The 19,383-nt window shown below is 46.2% G+C and overlaps 1 protein-coding gene across 5 annotated transcripts in view; it reads right to left on the bottom strand.

Annotated features, from left to right (window-relative positions):
• CAMTA1 (calmodulin binding transcription activator 1) overlaps positions 1–19,383 on the bottom strand; it is an 868,926-nt gene that overhangs the window by 121,530 nt on the left and 728,013 nt on the right. For all 5 annotated transcript variants that reach the window (XM_038747474.1, XM_038747476.1, XM_038747477.1 and 2 more), the window contains exon 8: positions 18,193–18,327. In XM_038747474.1, coding sequence (XP_038603402.1) covers positions 18,193–18,327 — 135 coding nt within the window. The remainder of the gene's footprint in view (positions 1–18,192; positions 18,328–19,383) is intronic.

Below are 19,383 nucleotides of genomic sequence, written 5' to 3'. Positions count from 1 at the left end.
TTTCTAGAAAGTGTCTACGTCATCCCCCGGGCCTGGAATGCCCTCCCTCTGCCCATCCGCCAAGCTAGCTCTCTTCCTCCCTTCAAGGCCCTGCTGAGAGCTCACCTCCTCCAGGAGGCCTTCCCAGACTGAGCCCCTTCCTTCCTCTCCCCCTCGTCCCCCTCTCCATCCCCCCAACTTACCTCCTTCCCTTCCCCACAGCACCTGTATATATGTATATATGTTTGTACATATTTATTACTTTATTTATTTATTTATTTATTTTACTTGTACATTTCTATCCTACTTATTTTATTTTGTTAGTATGCTTGGTTTTGTTCTCTGTCTCCCCCTTTTAGACTGTGAGCCCACTGTTGGGTAGGGACTGTCTCTATTTGTTGCCAACTTGTACTTTCCTAGCGCTTAGTACAGTGCTCTGCACACAATAAGCGCTCAATAAATATGATTGATTGATTGATTGATTGATTGACTTTGGATGACAGAGATTCTGACCAAGAGGATGGGAGAAGAAATGGAAAGAATTGGAGATAGAGAGGTGGCAACCTGATTGCTTACCTGAGGGAGTCACCTGGGAAAGTCAACATATCTATTTTATTTCAAATGAGGTGAAAAAAACCCACCTAAGCTATCAGGAAACCTCTCTGACTCAATAAAATACATTCTCCCTCCCACTTAGACTATGAGCTCCTTGTTGTTCAGGGACTGTGTCCAACCTGATTATCTTGTAACTCCCTCAGAATTTAGTACAGTGCTTGGCACATAGTAAAAGCTTAGCAAATACCATTATTATAATGGTACATTAATGCAACTAAATTATTCACTCCTAACATTGAGCATGCAATTCTGGAAAATTTCTAGAGCTGTGTGCCCCGTAATAATGTCTTTAATATTTATTAAGTTTTTACTATGAGCCAAATACACTCCAGTGCCAGGATTATCTTTATACAGACACATTTAGAGCATGTTATTACGCACCTCCTCAAAAATCTCCAGTGGTTGCCTATCCACCTCCATATCAAACAAAAACTCCTCACTACTGGCTTTAAAGCCCTCCATCACCTTGCCCCTTCCTACCTCATTTCCCTTCTCTCCTTTTACATAATTCTATTTGTTCTGACCATTTTGACACCTGTCTACATGTTTTGTTTTGTTGTCTGTCTCCCCCTTCTAGACTGTGAGTCCGTTGTTGGGTGGATACCGTCTCTATCTGTTGCCGACTTGTACTTCCCAAGCGCTTAGTACAGTGCTCTGCACACAGTAAGTGCTGAATAAATACAATTGAATGAATGAATGAAAGAATGAATCCCAGCCCACACACTCCGCTCCTCTGGTGCTAACCTCCTCATTGTGCCTCCATCTCAGCAATCTCACCATTGACCCCTAGCCCACATCCTACCTCTGGCCAGGAACACCCTCCCTCATCAAATCCAACAGTTACTCTCCCCCAATTCAAAGCCTTATTGAGGCACATCTCTTCCCCGACTAAGCCCCCTCACTCCTCTCCTCCCACTCCCTTCTGTATCACCCTGATTTGCCCCCTCTGTTCTTCCCCCATCCCAGCCCCTCAGAACTTACGTACACTTCTGAAATTTATTTTCATATTGATAATAATAACAATAATAATAACTGTATTTGTTACAATGTGTCAGGCACTGTACTAAGCGCTGGGGCAGATACAAGCAAATCAGGTGGAAAAAGTCCCCTGTCCCACTTGGGGCTCGCAGTCTCAATCCCCATTTTACAGATGAGGTAACTGAGACAAAGAGAAGTTAAGTGACTTGCTCAAGGTCATACAGCAGACAAGTGGTGGAGCCACTTAAATTAGAACCCATGACCTTCTGACTCTCAGCCCCGTGCTCTTTCCACTACACCATGCTGTGTCTCGCAATTATTAATATCAATGTTTGCCTCCACCCCTCTAGACTGCAAGCTTGTTGTGGTCAGAGAATATGTCTGTTTATTGTTGTACTCTCCCAAATGCTTAGTACAGTGCTTTGCACACAGTAAGCGTTCAATAGATATGATTGATTGAATGAATGAATGAATGCATTTTCAGTTCAAGAGCCATTGCCCCATTTATGGCATTGTTTCTATGATAAACTTACTTCCAATTCACAATGTTTGACTTTAGATTCAGGGATTGACTGAATTGTAAGTCTGAGGACAGCCTGTATTTTTGAAATGGTTATTTGCTACAGATACTATGGCTCTATGACAGGCTTAATGCCACACAGCTTCAAGCCCCAAGTGCAAGTAGAAGGCCATCTTAACCTGGAAGACTGTGTGGCCTAGTGGGAAGAACATGGGACCTGGAGTCAGAAGACCCAGTTCTGGGTCCCAGCTAGCTTTTCCCAGCTCTGTTATTGGCCTGCTGGGTGACACTGGACAAATCGCTTAGTGATAATAATAACAATAATGATGATGGTAATTGTTAAGTGCTTACTATGTGCCACATTCTGTACTAAGTCCTGGGGTGAATACAAGTAAATTGGGTTGGACACATTAGCCATCCCTCATGGGGCTCACAGACTTGATCCCCACTTTACTGATGAAGTAACTGAGGCGCAAAGAAATGAAGTGACTTGTCCAAGGCCACACATCAGACACATGGCAGAGACAGGATTAGAACCCACGACCTTCTGACTCTGAGCCCTATCCACTACACCATGTTGCTTCCAGCTTCCCCTAATCTCTTTGGATCTGTTTACTCATTTGCTTTTTCTCAGTAAGCCAAAATTCCCAAATGTGTCAGTGGCAGAGCAAGTCCCTAGTGGATAGAGCACCAGCCTGGGAGTCAGAAGGAGCTGCGTTTGAATACCGGCTCCACCACAAGTCTGCTGTGTGACCTCGGGCAAGCCATTTAACTTTTCTGGGCCTCAGTTACCTCATCTGTAAAACAGGGATGAAGAGTGAGAGTCCCATGTGTGACAGGGACTCTGTTCAACCTGATTAGCTTGTAACTATCCCAGCCCTTAGAGCAATGCTTGGCTTGCCTGTAAGTGCTTAACAGGTACCAAAATTATTATTATCAGCCTCATCAGTCTCTTTCTCAATAGGAAGGCTTCTCTCTTCTCAAGCCAACCTCCTCTCTGTGACCTCTTGCTCAGACCCTCCCTCCTGCCTGGGACTCCCTCCCACTTCACATCCATAGAACCCCTCTCTCTTCATCCTCAAAGCCCTTCTGAAATCGCAACCCCTCTGGAGCCTTGCTAATCTCTCAACTCCCCATCGTATTTCCCTGTCAACCACCACTGCAGCAGTCTGCATCCCCCCCTCCCCTTTAGCACATATGTACAAATCTTTAAACTCTTGTGCTTCTCCCTAGCTGTACTTGATTTTAGTGTCTGTCTCCCCTGCTAAATTAGAGGCCCCTTCCACTGTTCTAAACACTTGAAGGGTACCACAGAATTAGTAACTGTGAGCCCTGTCTTCAAGGAACTTAAATCTACTAACTCTATTGTCCTCTGCCATACTCTTAGAACAGTGTTGATGATGATGATGATGGTATTTGTTAAGCACTTACTATGTGCCAAGCCCTGTTCTAAGCTCTGGGATAGACATAAGGTTATCAGGTTGTCCCACGTGGGGCTTACAGTCTTAATCCCCATTTTACAGATGAGGTAACCGAAGCACAGAGAAGTTAAGTGACTTGTCCACAGTCACCCCGCTGACAAGCGGCAGAGCAGGGATTAGAACCCATGACCTCTGACTCCCAAGCCCATGCTCTTTCCACTAGGCCATGCTGCTTCCCCATCTACCCAGTAAGTGCTCAATAATGATCAACTATTGATTGAGTCCTTCTGCTGAATGTGTCACAACTGGGTCCCTGCCCAGCTGATTTCCAGTAATTCTGAGATTTCCAGGGAAAAGAGCTTTGGGGAAGCTGGAGTGTGGGAAAGTGTAACATCACTGAAACCTGGGGCTCAAAGGACACACTTCTCAAAGGAGACTAGGAGGCAGCTTGGCACACGGAAAAGAACATGGGGTTAGGAATCAGAAGACTCAGACTGTCATTCCAGCTCTGCCACTGGCCTCTTGTGAGACCTTGGCTAAGTCACTTAATCTCCCTCCACCTCTTAGACCATGAGTCCCCTATGAAGATCACTGTGAGCAGGACCGTGTTTAGCAACTCTGTTATATTGCACACTCCCCAGTGCTTGGTACAGTGCTCTGCACATAGTAAGTGCTCAATAAATACAATTGATTGATCAAACAGGGATGGTACCTAATCTCTCTCCCCCTCTAGACTCTAAATTCGTTCATTCATTCATTCAATCATATTTATTGAGTGCTTAATGTGTGCACAGCACTGTACTAAGCACTTGGGAGTACAAGTTGGCAACATACAGAGACGGTCCCTACCCAACAACGGGCTCACAGTCTAGAAGTTCGTTGTGGGCACGGAATGTGTCTACCATCTCTCTTATATTGTACACTCCCAAGCACTTAGGATAGTGCTCTGCACACAGCATTTGCTCAATAAATATGGTCGATTGATTGTTATCTTGTATCTACCCAAGTGCTGAGCATAATGCCCGGGCCATAGTAAGTAATTTATAAATGGAGTAACTAGTGTCTGACTGCACTGTCAAACTGCCTCCTAAATTCATCTTTACTTTTAAACAATTTCCCCAAGAAAGGCACCCAAAGTGTCCCAGGATGGCCAGTACAAGACCAGGCACTCCAGTGGATGCATTAAAAGCTCACTGGTGGCAGTCCTGGGTGCCAGTGAAGGGCAGCCATGCCACAAGAACCTGCTGTGCCTAGATTCCAGCAGGTTGATGTACCTGGGATGTACTCTCCTGAAGTGCAGGCTGTCCTGATGGCCAGGTTGTCCCTCCAGGAAAGGGATAGGAGAGCCATGAGAAGCAGTGTGATTAGTGGATAGAGCATGGGCGTGGGAGTATGAAGAACATGAGCGCTAATCCCGCCTCCTTTATATGTCTGCTGTGTGACCTTGAGCAAGTCACTTAACTTCTCTAGGTCTCAGTAACCTCATCTGTAAAAGGGGTATTAAGGGTGTGAGTCCCATGTGGAACAGGGATTGTTTCCAACATGCTTAACTTGTATCAACCTCATTGCTTAAAACAGTGCTTGGCACATAGGAAGTGCTTAACAAGTACCATAATTATGAGGCACCCCAACGGCAGGTCCTGAGCAATCTTGTGGTCCGAAGGTGAAAGCAGAATTGGGCTGCAAGAAGACCAAGGAGAGTGAGCCCACTGTTGGGTAGGGACTGTCTCTATGTGTTACCAACTTGTACTTCCCAAGCGCTTAGTACAGTGCTCTGCACAGAGTAAGCACTCAATAAATACGATTGATTGATTGACTGATTAGTGAGCCTGTAGCAGAGGGTTTTCTCTGACCTTGGCAGGGTTGAGCGCATTAGGGTTGGGGACATAAGGAGCATTCCAAATCAAGCAGCTAAGTGTAAGCTTCTTAGTGAGGATCTGGGCAGAGAGGGATGCAGAGCTGGGGGAGGGTGGGTTGGGAAGGAAGACCTGGGATAGTCTCCTCCCTAAGTCATCAAATAAGGCTGGGTTGGGTTTTTTTTAATGGTATTTGTTTTGAGCTCACTATGTTCCAAGCACTGTTCTGAGCACTGGAGTAGATATAAGTTAATCAATTTGGACACAGTCCTTGTCCCACAGTCTTAATCCCCACTTTACAGAAGAGATAACTGAGGCCCGGAGAAGTTAAGGGACTTGCCCGAGGAAACACAGCAGACAAATGGCAGAGCCGGGATTAAAACCCAGGTCCTTCTGACTCCCAGGTATGAGCTTTAATCACTAAGCCCCACTATTTCTCAACAGCTGCTAGGCTGGCCTGTTTGGAGGAACAGGCTACAGTAAGCATGAGAGCTCCCCATGCATTTATCTGCCAAATTCTGTTCCTGAGGAGTCTTGGGGAGACCTCCCTGTCCAACCCCCATGAGCCTTGGGGCCTTCCAGACCAAACCGTAGTCCTATGAAAGGGGAATGTGGTGAAAAGAACCATTTGCAGGGTTTTTCTTTTTCCATTAAACAAAGTAACCGATCAGAAAGTCTGACCGAGAGCAGATGGTCCCTGCCGCTCAGTGCTGTTTGGCTTCCCCATCCCTGAGGTCCACCTCAGGATAAAGTGACAGTTATCAGGTCCTAGTCCCAAAACAAGATCCAGACCAGTGCCCAGATGCTCCCTACATAGCACAGAGTTTACACGGTGGCTTGATGGAGGTGGGGCATGCTGGGCAGAAATGGGACAGTATCAGACCCAAGATCAAATTAGTCCCTGTTCTCCTGACACCTTCCTCTCAACTCTAGTTTCTTCCTCTGGCCACGACATAGGTCCTGCCCTATGGAACCATACCTTCTCTTACTTTTCCCATCTTCTAAAAGAGGAGGTTGACAATGATAATAATATTGGTGATGATAATTTTGGTTCTTTTTAAGCATTTACTATGTGTCAAGCATTAAGTCCTGGGGTACAAGTTAGTCAGGTTGGACACAGTCTGTGTCTCACATGGGGCTCAAACTCTTATTCCCCATTTTACAGATGAGGTAACTGAGGTCCAGAGAAGTGAAGTGACTTGCCCAAGGTCACATAGCAGACATGTGGCAGAGGTGGGCCCAGGGTCTTCTGACCCCCAGGCCCGTGATGTGGTTCTTAGCTCTCTGGGCACTTTGTGGCCCTTCTTCAGGTTGAATCCTTCTTTCAAACAGCTCTGGGCAGGAAGGAGCCCAAATATTTCCAGGGATGTACCCGGTATTTCTTGGGAGCAGCCATTTATGTTTATAGGTGGTGCCCTTCCATTCAATTATATTTATTAAGCACTTACTGTGTGTGCAGAGCACTGTACTAAGTGTTTGGGAGAGTACAATACAACAATAAATGGACACATTTCCTGCCCACAATAATAATAATGATAATATTAATATTAATGGCATTTATTAAGCACTTATTATGTGCAAAGCACTGTTCTAACTGCTGGGGAGTTTACAACGTGATCAGGTTGTCAGGGCTCACCGTCTTAGTCCCCATTTTACAGATGAGGTAACTGAGGCCCAGAGAAGTTAAGTGACTTGCCCAAAGTCACATAGATGACAAGTGGCGGAGCTGGGATTTGAACCCACGACCTCTGACTCGAAAGCCCGTGGTCTTTCCACTGAGCCATGCACAATGAGCTTACAGTCTAGAGGGGGGAGACAGACCTAAATATAAATAAATAAATTACAGATATGTACATAAGTACTGTGGGGCTAGGAGGGAGGATGAATATAGGGAGCAAGTCAGGATGACAGAGAAAGGAGTGGGAAAAGAGGAAAGGAGGACTTAGTCAGGGAAGGCCTTTTGGAGGAGATGTGCCTGGTATCTGTGCATTGGACAGAGCAGAACAGAGACTGTAATTTGTCCCCCACTGAGGGGTCCCCAAAGATCACAATGGATACATTCAAACAGTCTTGATTCAGAGAGACTCCAGGAGCACTGATCTAGGTCAAGACATGTTTTTCTGGACTATGGGAATCATGTGAGCTTCTCACTGGACATGGGCAGAGCCATTGGAAAAGAAACACCTATGAAGGAGTTTTCTTCCTGGGGCTTTGGAGATGAAAATGCCAAAATTCCAGTTCCCCAAAAGTTGCAGCACAGTCTTGGGGGCTGAAACTCCCAGAAAAAACAAAGAAACTTGAAATTACTTCCCTTCCATCCCCCACCAGTATAGGGAACCCTGGATCATGCGATAAAGGAAGGTGGAGAAACCTTTCCTGTGGTTGGTCAGAATTGGGAACACAAATATCTGGGAAATTTGGGAACATCCCTACCTGGGAATGAAGGGATGGACATCTTAAGGTCCCTACCAGCCTGATAATACAATTAATTTGCTACTACTACTACTATTACTACAGCTATTACAATTAAACTTTATAACTGATTAAACAAGAACAAAGGCCAAGGTACAGGTCACATTTCCTCCAAGAGGTCTTCCCTGATTATGCCTTCTTTTCCCAGGCTCCCTCTCCCTTTTGTGTTGTCTACGCACTTGGATCTATGACCTTTGGACATTTGCTATTTGCCCCAACTCCACAGTATTTATACACATATCTTTAAATTATATATTATACATTACTTCTTTATATTGATGTCTGTCTCCCTCTCTAGACTGTAAGATCACCGTGGTCAGAGAAACTGTCTGCTAACTCTGCTGTATGGTACTCTCCCAAGTGCTTAGCACACTGCTCTGCACGTAGTAAGTGCTCAGTAAATACCATTGATTGTTTGATTGCTTAATATAGGGGAATCTGGGAGCTGTTTTTTCCTCTCACCCTGCTTTCCCACCAATGCCATAATTGTAGTAGAGCGGTACTTCGGTTCAAAGATGATGCTACTGATGGTGGCCATTAAGACTCGGGTTCCTGAGAATGGCTACCCTTAGCCCATGCAGAGGGTTCCAGGAATGTGAAAAAAAGCTGCTTCTTTACCAGATCGGCTAACTGCCTAGTCCCAGTTCTCAGAATGCTGGTCCCCAGGCTGGATCTGTGGAGCTTCCTTCCTCACAGCTATGTGGATCCACACCTTGTGTGGATCCAAAGCCCCATGGTGTGTTCACTGAGAATTGAATGGAATTTGAAAATCAAATGAGCCAGGCTAAACCAGGTCTTCTCTTTGAAACTGCTTTTCCTTTTCTGCCTATGTGGAAGGCAGAGAGATTCAAGGATTTTGAGCTGTGCACAGTGAATGAAGAAGAATGTAAAGAAATGTTCCAAGCCCCAAAGATACAGACCAGATTCTAAAACCATTTAGTTTGCCCTGGGAAGAGATACTGGCCCTTTAAATAAACTGGTGTTTTGCTACAATCGGAGTTCTGTGCATGAAGGTAGAGACCTCCGATAAGCCCGGGTTAGTACAATTATTCAGTCTTGTTCCCTGAAGGGCCTCTGCATTGCAGCTGTCCTTTTTTTTTTTTTTTTTTTTTTTGCTGTTAGCAATGCCCTAGTTTGGTCTGTGCTGCAGTCTCCCATGTCTTCTCCTCCTCTTTCTCCTCCTCTTCCTCCCCCTTCTCCTCGTCCCCACCGCCCCCTGCCACCACCTCACACCCATTTCACTCTGTAATAAGCTCTAATTGAGAGTTTGCCCACTGAAGAGCAGCCTGGACTGAAAGATGGGCGGCAGGGATGGGAGAGTCTGGATTCCACCAGCGCTGCGATGGCAGGCAGCATTTCTTCCCTGCGGACAGAGTTTAGTGGCAGTCGAGGAAGATGGGGCAGGGGGCTCAGGAAACCCCTTCCCTCCCCTGAGCTCGATGGAGAGGTACTTAGTGTCTGTGGGAGCAGCAGCTTCTGCCTGCAAATCCCTGGGCAATCCTCACACCACAGCTGGGCATTCAAATCTTCCCTCAGTCCTCAGGGAACCATCTGGCTTTATACTTCAGCGTCAGCAGTACTATTGGCTGAGGTAGCCCACAAGGGACCATTTCCCATTGCTCAAAGGGGGTGTGTGGGAGGAGGGAATGAGGGGAGGGGTGGGTGAGAAAGTGATGGTCTGTGTGGGACTGGGGAAGCCTAAGGGGATGAGCTCGATTTGCTGTGCCCAAACCAAGAGATGATTCAGATTTTCTACTCAGCCAGGGTAGGAGACGGGGTCCTCTGCCTGGCAAAGCTAGTTCTGTTTCTGTGGCTTTGTGTTCCACTTTCTTCTCGCGACATGTCCCGAGGGACTTGTTGGGAGAGGGAATGCTCATCCCAACCCTAGAATGGGCTTTCTCTTCTCTCTCTTCCAAGAGAATCACTCTCCCTGTCTGGGGAATTGAGGGTATGTGGTTAGGGCTTGGAAGGTCCACTGTAACCTAATGCCTGCCCTATAGGAACTCAGAATCACTGTACACCAATGGAGGTATGAGGACGCTCTTTGACGCAGAGGCTGGTCTCTCTTCTTGGTAAAGGGATGGGAGATTGCAGTGGGGAAGTTTGTGGAGCAGCTCAAAGCCCTGTGCCGGGCTTTGAAGGCCATAGTTTGGGCATCTGGTACTTACAAAACCCATGGTAAGTAAGAGGACCTAGCTTAGTCTGGCCATGTTGTTGAAGTAGAATCAATCAATGAATCAATCAGTTGGTATTTACTGAGTGCTTACTATAGGCAGAGCACTGTACCAAGCACTCTACCACAGAGTTGGTCGACAGGTTTCCTGCCCACATCAATCAGTCAATCAAATTTAAAGAGGACAAACTGTGTGCAGGGTACTGTACTAAGTGCTTGGGAGAGTACAACACAACAGACACAATCCCTGCACACAGTGAGATTACAGTCTAGAGAAAGAGACAGACATTAATATAAATGAATTACGGATATATACATAAGGGTTGAAGGGGTTGGTGAGTACAGCGAGCAAGTCAGGGTGACAGAAGGGAGTGGAAGAAAAGGCAAAGAGGGCTTAGAGAAGATCTCTTGGAGGAGACATGCCTTCAATAAGGCTTTTGGTGGGGAGAGTAATTGTCTGTTGGACATGAAAAGGGAGGGCGTTCCAGGCCTGAGGCAAGACCTCAGTGAGGTCACTCACTCTGGGTGAGTGATCAGTGGCGAGATAGACAAGATTGAGGTAAAGTGAATGTTAGCATTGGAGGAGCAAAGTGTGTGGGCTGGGTTAGCAAGGTGAGATAAGAGGGGGCAAGGTGATTGAGTGCTCTTTGATATGAAGGTGGAGGGACAACCACTGGAGGTTCTTGAGGAGTGGGGAAACATGGGCTGAATTTTTTTTGTAGAAAAATGAACCGGGCAGCAGAGTGAAGAATGGACTGGAGTGGGGAGAGACAGAAGGCAGGGAGGTCAGCAAGGAGGCTGATTCAATAATCAAGGTGGGATAGGCTAAGTGCTTGGAATAACGTGGTAGCAGTTTGGATGGAGAGGAAAGGGAGGACTTTAGTGATGTGGTGAAGGTTGAACCGACAGGATTTAGGGATAGATTGAGTATGTTCATTGAATAAGAGAGAGGAGTCAAGGATAACTACAGGGTTTGGGCTTGTTTATTCATTTGAACGCATTTATTGAGTGCTTACTGTGTGTAAAGCACTGTACTAAGTGCTTGTGAAACAGGAAGGGTGGTGATGTTGTCTACAGTTATGGGAAAGTCAGTGGGGTGACAGGGTTTGGGTGGCAAGATAAGGAATTCTGTTTTGGGCATGCTAAGTTTTAGGTGATGGCAGGACATCCAAGTAGAGATGTCTTGAAGGCAGGAGGAGATGTGAGTCTGGAAAGAGGGAGAGAAATCAGGGCCGGAGATGTAGATTTGGGAATCACCTGCACAGAGGTGGTAATTGAAGCCATGGGAGTGAATGAGTTCTCCTAGGGAGTGGGTGTACATGGAGAATAGAAGGGAATCTAGAACTGAATCTTGAGGAACACCCATAGTCGGGGGTGGGAGGCAGGGGAGGAGCTCATGAAAGAGACTGAGAATGAGTGAGCAGAGAGATAGGAGGAGAACCAGGAGAGGACAGTGTCAGTGGACAGTGAGCACACATGGAGCTTACATTCTACAGGAGGAGTTTACAATGTAGAGGCCTAACTTCTGATTCCCTGTTTCAGGGTTCTGAAACTCCCCGAACCCACATATCAGTGCCACATGATTCAGTCTCACCTCTGGACACCATAGGTGATGTTACCGGGAACTCTCAGGGTTGGGATATCTAGGAGGTGAGGTGCCTCTGTGTGGGGCAGCATATCAGAATAGGTCACACTGGGGGTGAGGCAGCAGTTTACACTTTCTGCAGGACTCTAGGCTCCAGGTTCCACCATCTGAAAATCTCCAGCTGGGCCAAGCACAGCCCACTATGATCCCAGGCCCTGTCTGATCCGAGCAGAGCCCTGAACTGCAGCATCCAAGGCCAGACCTGACTGCAAACAGGATGGGAAATGAACCGGTTGGATCAAGCAGAAACTCTGGCCTTGCTTCAGGGCCTTTCCAGGTGTGCACAGGCCCCCAGAGGCCACAGGTATTGTAGTTCCTAGCAGCTCAGGGCAATTGGTGCATATGCAAAATAGTATATGCAACTTACAGGAGCCTCTGGAAGTGTGGTCTGAGACACCATTTGGGCTAGAGCACACCAGAGGCTCACATTCTGGGTTGGTACAGGAGAATCAGGGGGACAAGTAAACCAGGCCTGAGGCCATCTTATCTCAGCTTTGTTCTGGGCCCCTTGGCTCAGGTCCTGGATGATGCGACCAACCCAGTTCCTCTTTACAATGTGGCAGTTCAGCATGCCCTAGTGTATCCAGTCCGGGCCTGGTAGTGAGAAGGACCTGGGTTCTAATCTCAACTCCGCCACTTATTTGCTATGTGACTTTGGGCAAGGCACTTCACTTCTCTGTGCCTCAGTTACCTCATCTGTAATATGGGGATTAAGACTGTGGGACGGGGACACTGTCCAACCTGATTAGGTTGTATCTACCCCAACTCTTAGAACAGTGTTTGACATGGAGCAGGTGTTTTAGAAATACCATTATTACTATTATTGTTGTTATTATTATTATCCCTTCATTTACACTCTTTGACCGCAGCCTCTGTTCTCTCCCACTTCACCAATAGTTTTGTCAGCTTCCTAACCTGGGGAACTAGGGAACAGTATCTCAACTTCCTATCCAGAAGTGAATTAGATTCTTCTTGTCCAGATTCCAATGATCACTTTCAATTTCCTCTTGAATTATTCATGAGGATGTGAGATGAAGGCTAGTCTAAATGAAGCACCGAACACCCCTGGGATGCACAGCAATGTAGTAGATGAATGATGCACTAAACACACATGGGATGCACAGCAATGTATTAGATGATGGCGGAGCAAGAAAAAGAATAGACACTGTCCCTCCCCCAGGTAATTTAAATCCAGATACTCAGGGTGACCAGATTTCCAGGTAGCAAAACAGAGATACTGAGGTTCTTGGGGCTAAGGCTTCCCTGCCCAGGGGAAGGCAGGAGAGGAATGAAGAGGGAGAGAGGGAGGCTGGCCTCAGTAGAGTCCTGCACAGATCTGAGCTACTCCAGAGGTGCTGGTCCTGACCAGCTGGTGGTTCAGATCCATCTCATATCCAGCTGGGTCTGGAGTAGCCTTCAAATTAGGTCTGGACTCAGGAGATGAAGGGCCACCCTCATAACTCCACAGTCCCCACTTAAAAGCCTTGAGGGTTGTAATGGCAGCAGCTAGGGCTGCCATGTATGAATTCCCAACAGTCCCAGGCAGGGCTGCAGATGTATAGATGTATAGAGAAGCAGCGTGGCTCAGTGGAAAGAGCACGGGCTTTGGAGTCCGAGGTCAGAGGTTCAAATCCCGGCTCTGCCAATTACCAGCTGTGTGACTTTGGGAAAGTCATTTCACTTCTCTGGGCCTCAGTTCCCTCATCTGTAAAATGGGGATGAAGACTGTGAGCTCCCCGTGGGACAACCTGATCGCCTTGTAACCTCCCCAGCACTTAGAACAGTGCTTTGCACACAGTAAGTGCTTAATAAATGTCATTATTATTATTATTATTACAGATACACCACACATATGGGGCTGTATCTCCCGTGAGACCTGAAAGTCACTTTCAATGTAGCCAGGATGCTGGGCCCCGGCTGTGTAAACTGGAAGAGTTTGTGGTTCTCAAGAACTTTCTTCAGACCATAACTGGGAAAGTTCAGACATACCCCCTGGAGTGGAGGTCCAGTTTCCAAAATATGATCAGGGGAGAGAGGGGAACAAGAGATGACTGGGGTGCAACCCTTTCTGAAACCTACCGATGGGATCCTCTTCCCTCAATATTCCATGAAACTCACTCTGCTTGGGTTACTTACAGTGGTGGCTTCAAGAGCACCCCATGACTCTCAGGTCTGTGCTTTTGAATAACCACTTGAAGAATGTACCTCCCCAAGCAGCTAAGAGCCAGAGGGAACCATCAATCTGTATTTGGCATTTGGCAGTGACCAAATCGCATAGCTTTTATCTTCCCCCCAAATCCAACCAGCAATTCAAAGCTGGTGAGCAGCTCCGACAAATCTCATTAGTGCACCCCAGGTTTGACCAGGAGCACTGCCTTAGCAACCCTTCTCAGTTCCACCCTCCTGAATTTTTCCAGGACACTTAATTTCTGATTATCTTTCACAGGAGAGTTCAGGAGCTAGAACTCTCCAAAGACTGAGTGTTTGGCTACTTTGTGAACAGATGCTAAACCTCTTTAGGATCCTTACCAGGGGAGAAGCCTGTCAATAGCCAGTGAAGCAGGACCTGTGTTCAAAGGGATGATGCATTTTTATTGACACAGGAAATGGCTATCCTCCCCTACATCTGTCTCTCACAGGCCCCTCAAAGGCTCTTTCCTAGAATCCTCACAACTCCCTTTCCTTGATTCTGTCATTCAGTCATTCAATCATATTTATTGAGCACTTACTGTGTGCAGAGCACTGTACTAAGCACTTGGAAAGTACAAGTACAGACAACTATCCTGTTCTCACACTTGCACTTTGACCTCTAGGTTGAGTTTGCCTCTGTGGGTTTTATTAGCTCAGCATTTTTATGTAGAGAAGGATGAGAGAGTTTCTAACTGCTAGTCCTTAAGTTCCTCTCTTTTAGGGACATCAATCTGATCGAGAGATGACATGCCCAAAGAAACTTCAAAAGGGAATCAAGGCCATCAGGAAAGGACCCTCTCTCTCCCACTCCATTTCCAAGAGTTATAAGAAATTTAAGCTTCCTAACCATCTGGTTGAAGTGTTCTTGCAGGTTTTCATCCTGAACATATGAAATCAATATCCTGTCTGGCTCACTCCCTTATCCGAGGCCACGCTCATTCACATGTGTCTGGCCCCTCTCATTTCCTCAGGCTGGAGCATCTTAGCAAACCTGCCCCAAATCCCTTGCTATGTCCTGAAAATGCTGGTATTGTGCAAGAAGGCTGGAACAGCCCAGGGACAGTCTGAGAAATGAGGAAGAGGAAAAGTTCATCTTGATATGGACAAGTAACCTGAGGGCTCATACCAGATCCCAAATAACCCAAAGTCACTTTGAGGGCTCAATGAGTCCTGGACAGTCTCACCTCAAATCCCCAAACCATGTGGCTCCCCACTTTCAAAGATTCCTAAAATGTGGTTCCAACAAGAAGACCTTACCTGAATAATTTCCATCTTCCAAGACATATCAACCCAGGACATCTTAGCATTTATATGGCATCTATTCATCTAATTATTTAATTGTTTACTCTTTTTATCATTTGTAAGTATGCTCTTATTCTTTCCGTGATATCATCATCAAACGCAGTCAAGTCATTTCTGATCCATAGCGAATCTATGAACATATTTACTTACTCTTTTTTACTGCTTGTCTCCCACATTTTATTTTAAACTTCTTTAGAGCCGGGATCTAATCTTTAACATCTGTTGGATGTTTCCAATAAAAGTAATATTGTCTTTTTTTAAAATGGTATTTGCTAACGGCTTACTATATGTCAAGCACTGTTCTAAGCACAGGGCTAGATACAAGTTAATCAGGTCAGCACAGTTCCTGTCCCACATTGGGGCCACGGTCTAAATAGATGGGAGAACGGGGTTTTCATCTCCATTTTACAGTTGAGGAAACTAAAGCACAGAGAAGTAAAGTAACTTGCCCAAGGTCCCACACTGCAAGCAAATGGAGGAGCTGGGATTTGGATGCATGTCCTGTAACTTCCAGACCAGAATTCCAGCATATGGTTTCCAGCTCAGCAAATTCCAGACCACATCGGGCACCTCTAACGGTGCCTTTGGTGCTTACCCGACTTGGGATGAGCGAGGCCCATGAGCCAACATGAAACACATCTATACTCTCATTGTGGATTTTAGGCCCTGCCCACTACACTTCTCCTCCCTATCCAGCAGTTTACCCTTTCCAAACCCTAAACAAAAAGAGTAGCATCCTGCCCCAGGATTGTTAACCAGGTAGCACATGGGTCTACCAATCAATGAGCAGCTGCTGTGACCACAGCACCTACTGAAGAAGCAGCATGATCTAGTGGATAGAGCAGAGGTCTGGGAATCATCAGGACCTGGGTTCTAATCCCGGTGCTGCCACTTGTCTAGTGGGTCACCTTGGGCAAGTCACTTAATTTCTGTGTGCCTCAGTCTATCTCATCTATAAAATGGGGATTAAGATTGTGAACCACATATGGGGTGTGGACTGTATCTAAGCTGATCAGCTTGTATCTAGCCTAGCACTCAGTACAGTGCCTGGCTCATAGTAAGCACTTAACAAATACCATTAAAACAAATAAACAAAACAGAGCTCCGTACTAAGTGCATGTGAACTACGTTCTCAGTGTTTTGTGGTAAAAGCGCAAATGTTCCCAGATTCACAGCCTCTGTACTCATAGAGCTGTTAGTTTTGGGACCTCATCTGTCTGGCTAAACAATAATAATAATATTAATGGTACTTGTTAATAATAATAACAATAATGGTGGTATTTGTTAAGCACTTACTATCTGCAAATCACTGTTCTAAGTGCTGGGGGGGATACAAGGTGATCAAGTTGTCCCAGGTTGTCTGTTAAGAACTTACTATGTGTCAAGCACTGTTCCCAGTGCTGGGGTACAAGTTAATCAGGTTGGACACAGTACCTGTCCCACATGGGGCTCAAACTCTTAATCCCCATTTTATAGATGAGGTAACTGAGGCCCAGAGAAGTGAAGTGGCTTGCCTAAGGTCACACAGCAGACAAGTGGTGGAGCCAGAATTAGAACCCAAGTCCTTCTGACTCCCAGAAACATGCTTTATCCACTAAGCCACACTGCTTCTCATGACGTAGCCCTTCCCATCTCTGACCAGACTGGGGTCACATTACTTCTCTCAATATTATCGGAAATGCTAAATTTCCGTGTTTTGAGATGCTAGGCGATTGCAGTCATGAAAAGTCAGCCCACCCTGAAGCCAAGATAGATTTCAAAATCCAGACTCTACCTGCCCTTCTAGAAAAAGGGGAAAAAACCATGCAGAGTTGGAATTTGGACCATTCCCAAGCTGCCACCACTAACACAGATCAGACACTCTTTTCGGCTGTGTGGAGAGGTTCAGCTCTCCAGCCATAACTGATAGTGAAAGGCTGCCCTACTGGTTAACTCCAGTGTTAGGTCTGATGCTGAACTCTGTCCGTGAACCTCTAGTCAGCAATGTTCTACCTAAATCACCCAGCCCAAAGGGGCTGCAGAACTTGAAACCTCACCCTTTCCTCTGAAAGGCAGAATCCTGGTCACTCTGTCTCAGCTCTTTCTGCTTCTATGGCCATTAGTTCATCATTCATTCATTCATTCATTCATTCAATTGTATTGAGCGCTTACTGTGTGCTGAGCACTGCACTGAGCGCTTGGAAAGTACAATTAGGCAACAAAATAAAGGCAATCCCTTCCCAACAATGGGCTTACAGTCTAGAAGTGGGGAGACAGACAACAAAACAAAACAAGTAGACAGGCATCAATAGCATCAATATAAATAAAAATAATTATAGATATATACACATTATTAATAAAATAAATAGAATAATAAATATGTACATATATACACAAGTGCTGTGGGGTGGGGAGGGAGGTAGAGCAGAGGGAGGGAGTAGGGGTGATGGGGAGTGGAGAAAGGGCAGAGGAAAAGTGGGGGGGGCCCAGTCTCCAAATGCCCTTTTTCAACTTCTGCAAACCCTGGGGATGAGCACTGAAAGGAATGCTTATCCTGAAGGGCTGGCTACAATATTGTTCTGTTGTGGTTTCCTTTCTGAAAAACATTGCTGATGGAACTGGAGAAATCAGGGAAATCCAAGGGGTAAAAGCCTACATTTCAGGAAATGGCTGACAATTCATCACCTCCAAAAATAACCCAGAAAACCCCCTAAGTAAAAAGAAGGTGGCCAGATACCTTCTCTTCTTTATAACAAGACAGAACTGAGAGGTGGTGGCAGCCAAAATGATGACCACATTACAGCACTGAACTGCACAGATATCAACCAACTTCTGAACCAGAGTGCATCCAATGAAAGGAAAGGTCCTCCCCCAAGAGGAGAAGACATAATCACAGATGCCCAGTCTCAGTCTCTCCATCTTGAAACATTTCTGTTTTCTGAGAACCAACTAAAGGTTAATCCCTGGATACCTGCTCCCAGAGCTGAAGCATCAACAGGACAGCCCCAAACCGACCCCTCCATCTCCCTCACATGGCCCTGCCCTCCATGCCCCAACCTTACCATCCAATGACAGCCAGTCGTGCTGGGAGGACGGGAGCGTGGGCAGAGCCCGAGCTTTGTATTCAAACACCACGGAATTGGAGATGATCTGGTTGTTGAAGGCAACTTGCAGGGTCACAAGGCCAGTGTCATGAGCTGAAAACAAAGAACAGTAGGTCAGAGTCAGAGGTTGGAATTGAGCACATTTCAGCCCGGGACCTACGAATTTTCATGTATGCGTCGTTCTCTAGGTTAGATATAAGGGCCCAGATTCCTCTCCAGCCCATTAGAATCAGGGCCGAGTTTCACCTCAGGGACTGTTCGTTGTTTGTAGAATTGCTGGTCCATTGGTAAGGCCACTGGAGTTCACTTGTTCACTGGAGTTCGCGCAAGAAACGCGTCATCCACCACAACAATAGAGACCCCTTCTGTGTGCCGACGGCTCTGCTTTTGTTTCCCAGTGAATTGAGAGATGTCCAAAATGGGTCAAACATATTGTCCTCAACTACAATCCCTCACTTTCCACCTTGTCCTTTTGGCTTTCAGACTTGAGAGTTTTTCGGGCCAGGGGAGGTGTCTGAGTCAGCTAGCCCTCCGACTGAGACGTTTTTTCAATTTCCCTCTGTCTAGACTCTAAACTGATCCCATTTCCAACTTTGAGACTAGCGGGGGGAAAAGAATCCCCAAATACCTCACTCAACTGTGGAGTCTGTCTAGACCATTTAAATGGAGTAAAAGCAACAGCTCTGGTTCCTGCCAGAAACTCATCTCCTACAGGTAGCCCTGGGTTCAATCTGCACTGCTTGCCTTGTCCGAGGTACTGATACAGAAGACCCAAAAGGGAGTCATCCAGCCAATTGAAAACCACTGCTCTCAAAGCCTTTTTGTTTTTAAACTGCCTAGGGACCACTCCTCAGCTCTCTCCCTGTGGACATGGGGAACTCCTCTCCTGGGTTCTTTCTAGGGAGTTCAGAAGGTCTCCTTCTTTTTCCAAGGCGTCCTGGAAAGTCACCTAGAGTTGGAAATGGGATCAGTCACCTAGGTTTCTACTGATTCAAAGAAAGAACCCCTGTCTTCAAAGGAATTGGAGATGGAAAGGACCCATCATCATTATTCTGCCCTGCTGACTGTCTCCACAGGCCAGAACTTCCATTGCAATAGCAGCAGGGCTATTTTTGCAAAGGGCAGGGCTCTTTGATCTTGTTTTGGTTT

The sequence above is a fragment of the Tachyglossus aculeatus genome, chromosome 5 (genome assembly GCF_015852505.1).
Source record: "Tachyglossus aculeatus isolate mTacAcu1 chromosome 5, mTacAcu1.pri, whole genome shotgun sequence".
Classification (NCBI taxonomy): Eukaryota; Metazoa; Chordata; class Mammalia; order Monotremata; family Tachyglossidae; genus Tachyglossus; species Tachyglossus aculeatus.
Note: the sequence above shows the minus strand (reverse complement) of the source record. Positions and strands in the feature narration are given on the sequence as shown.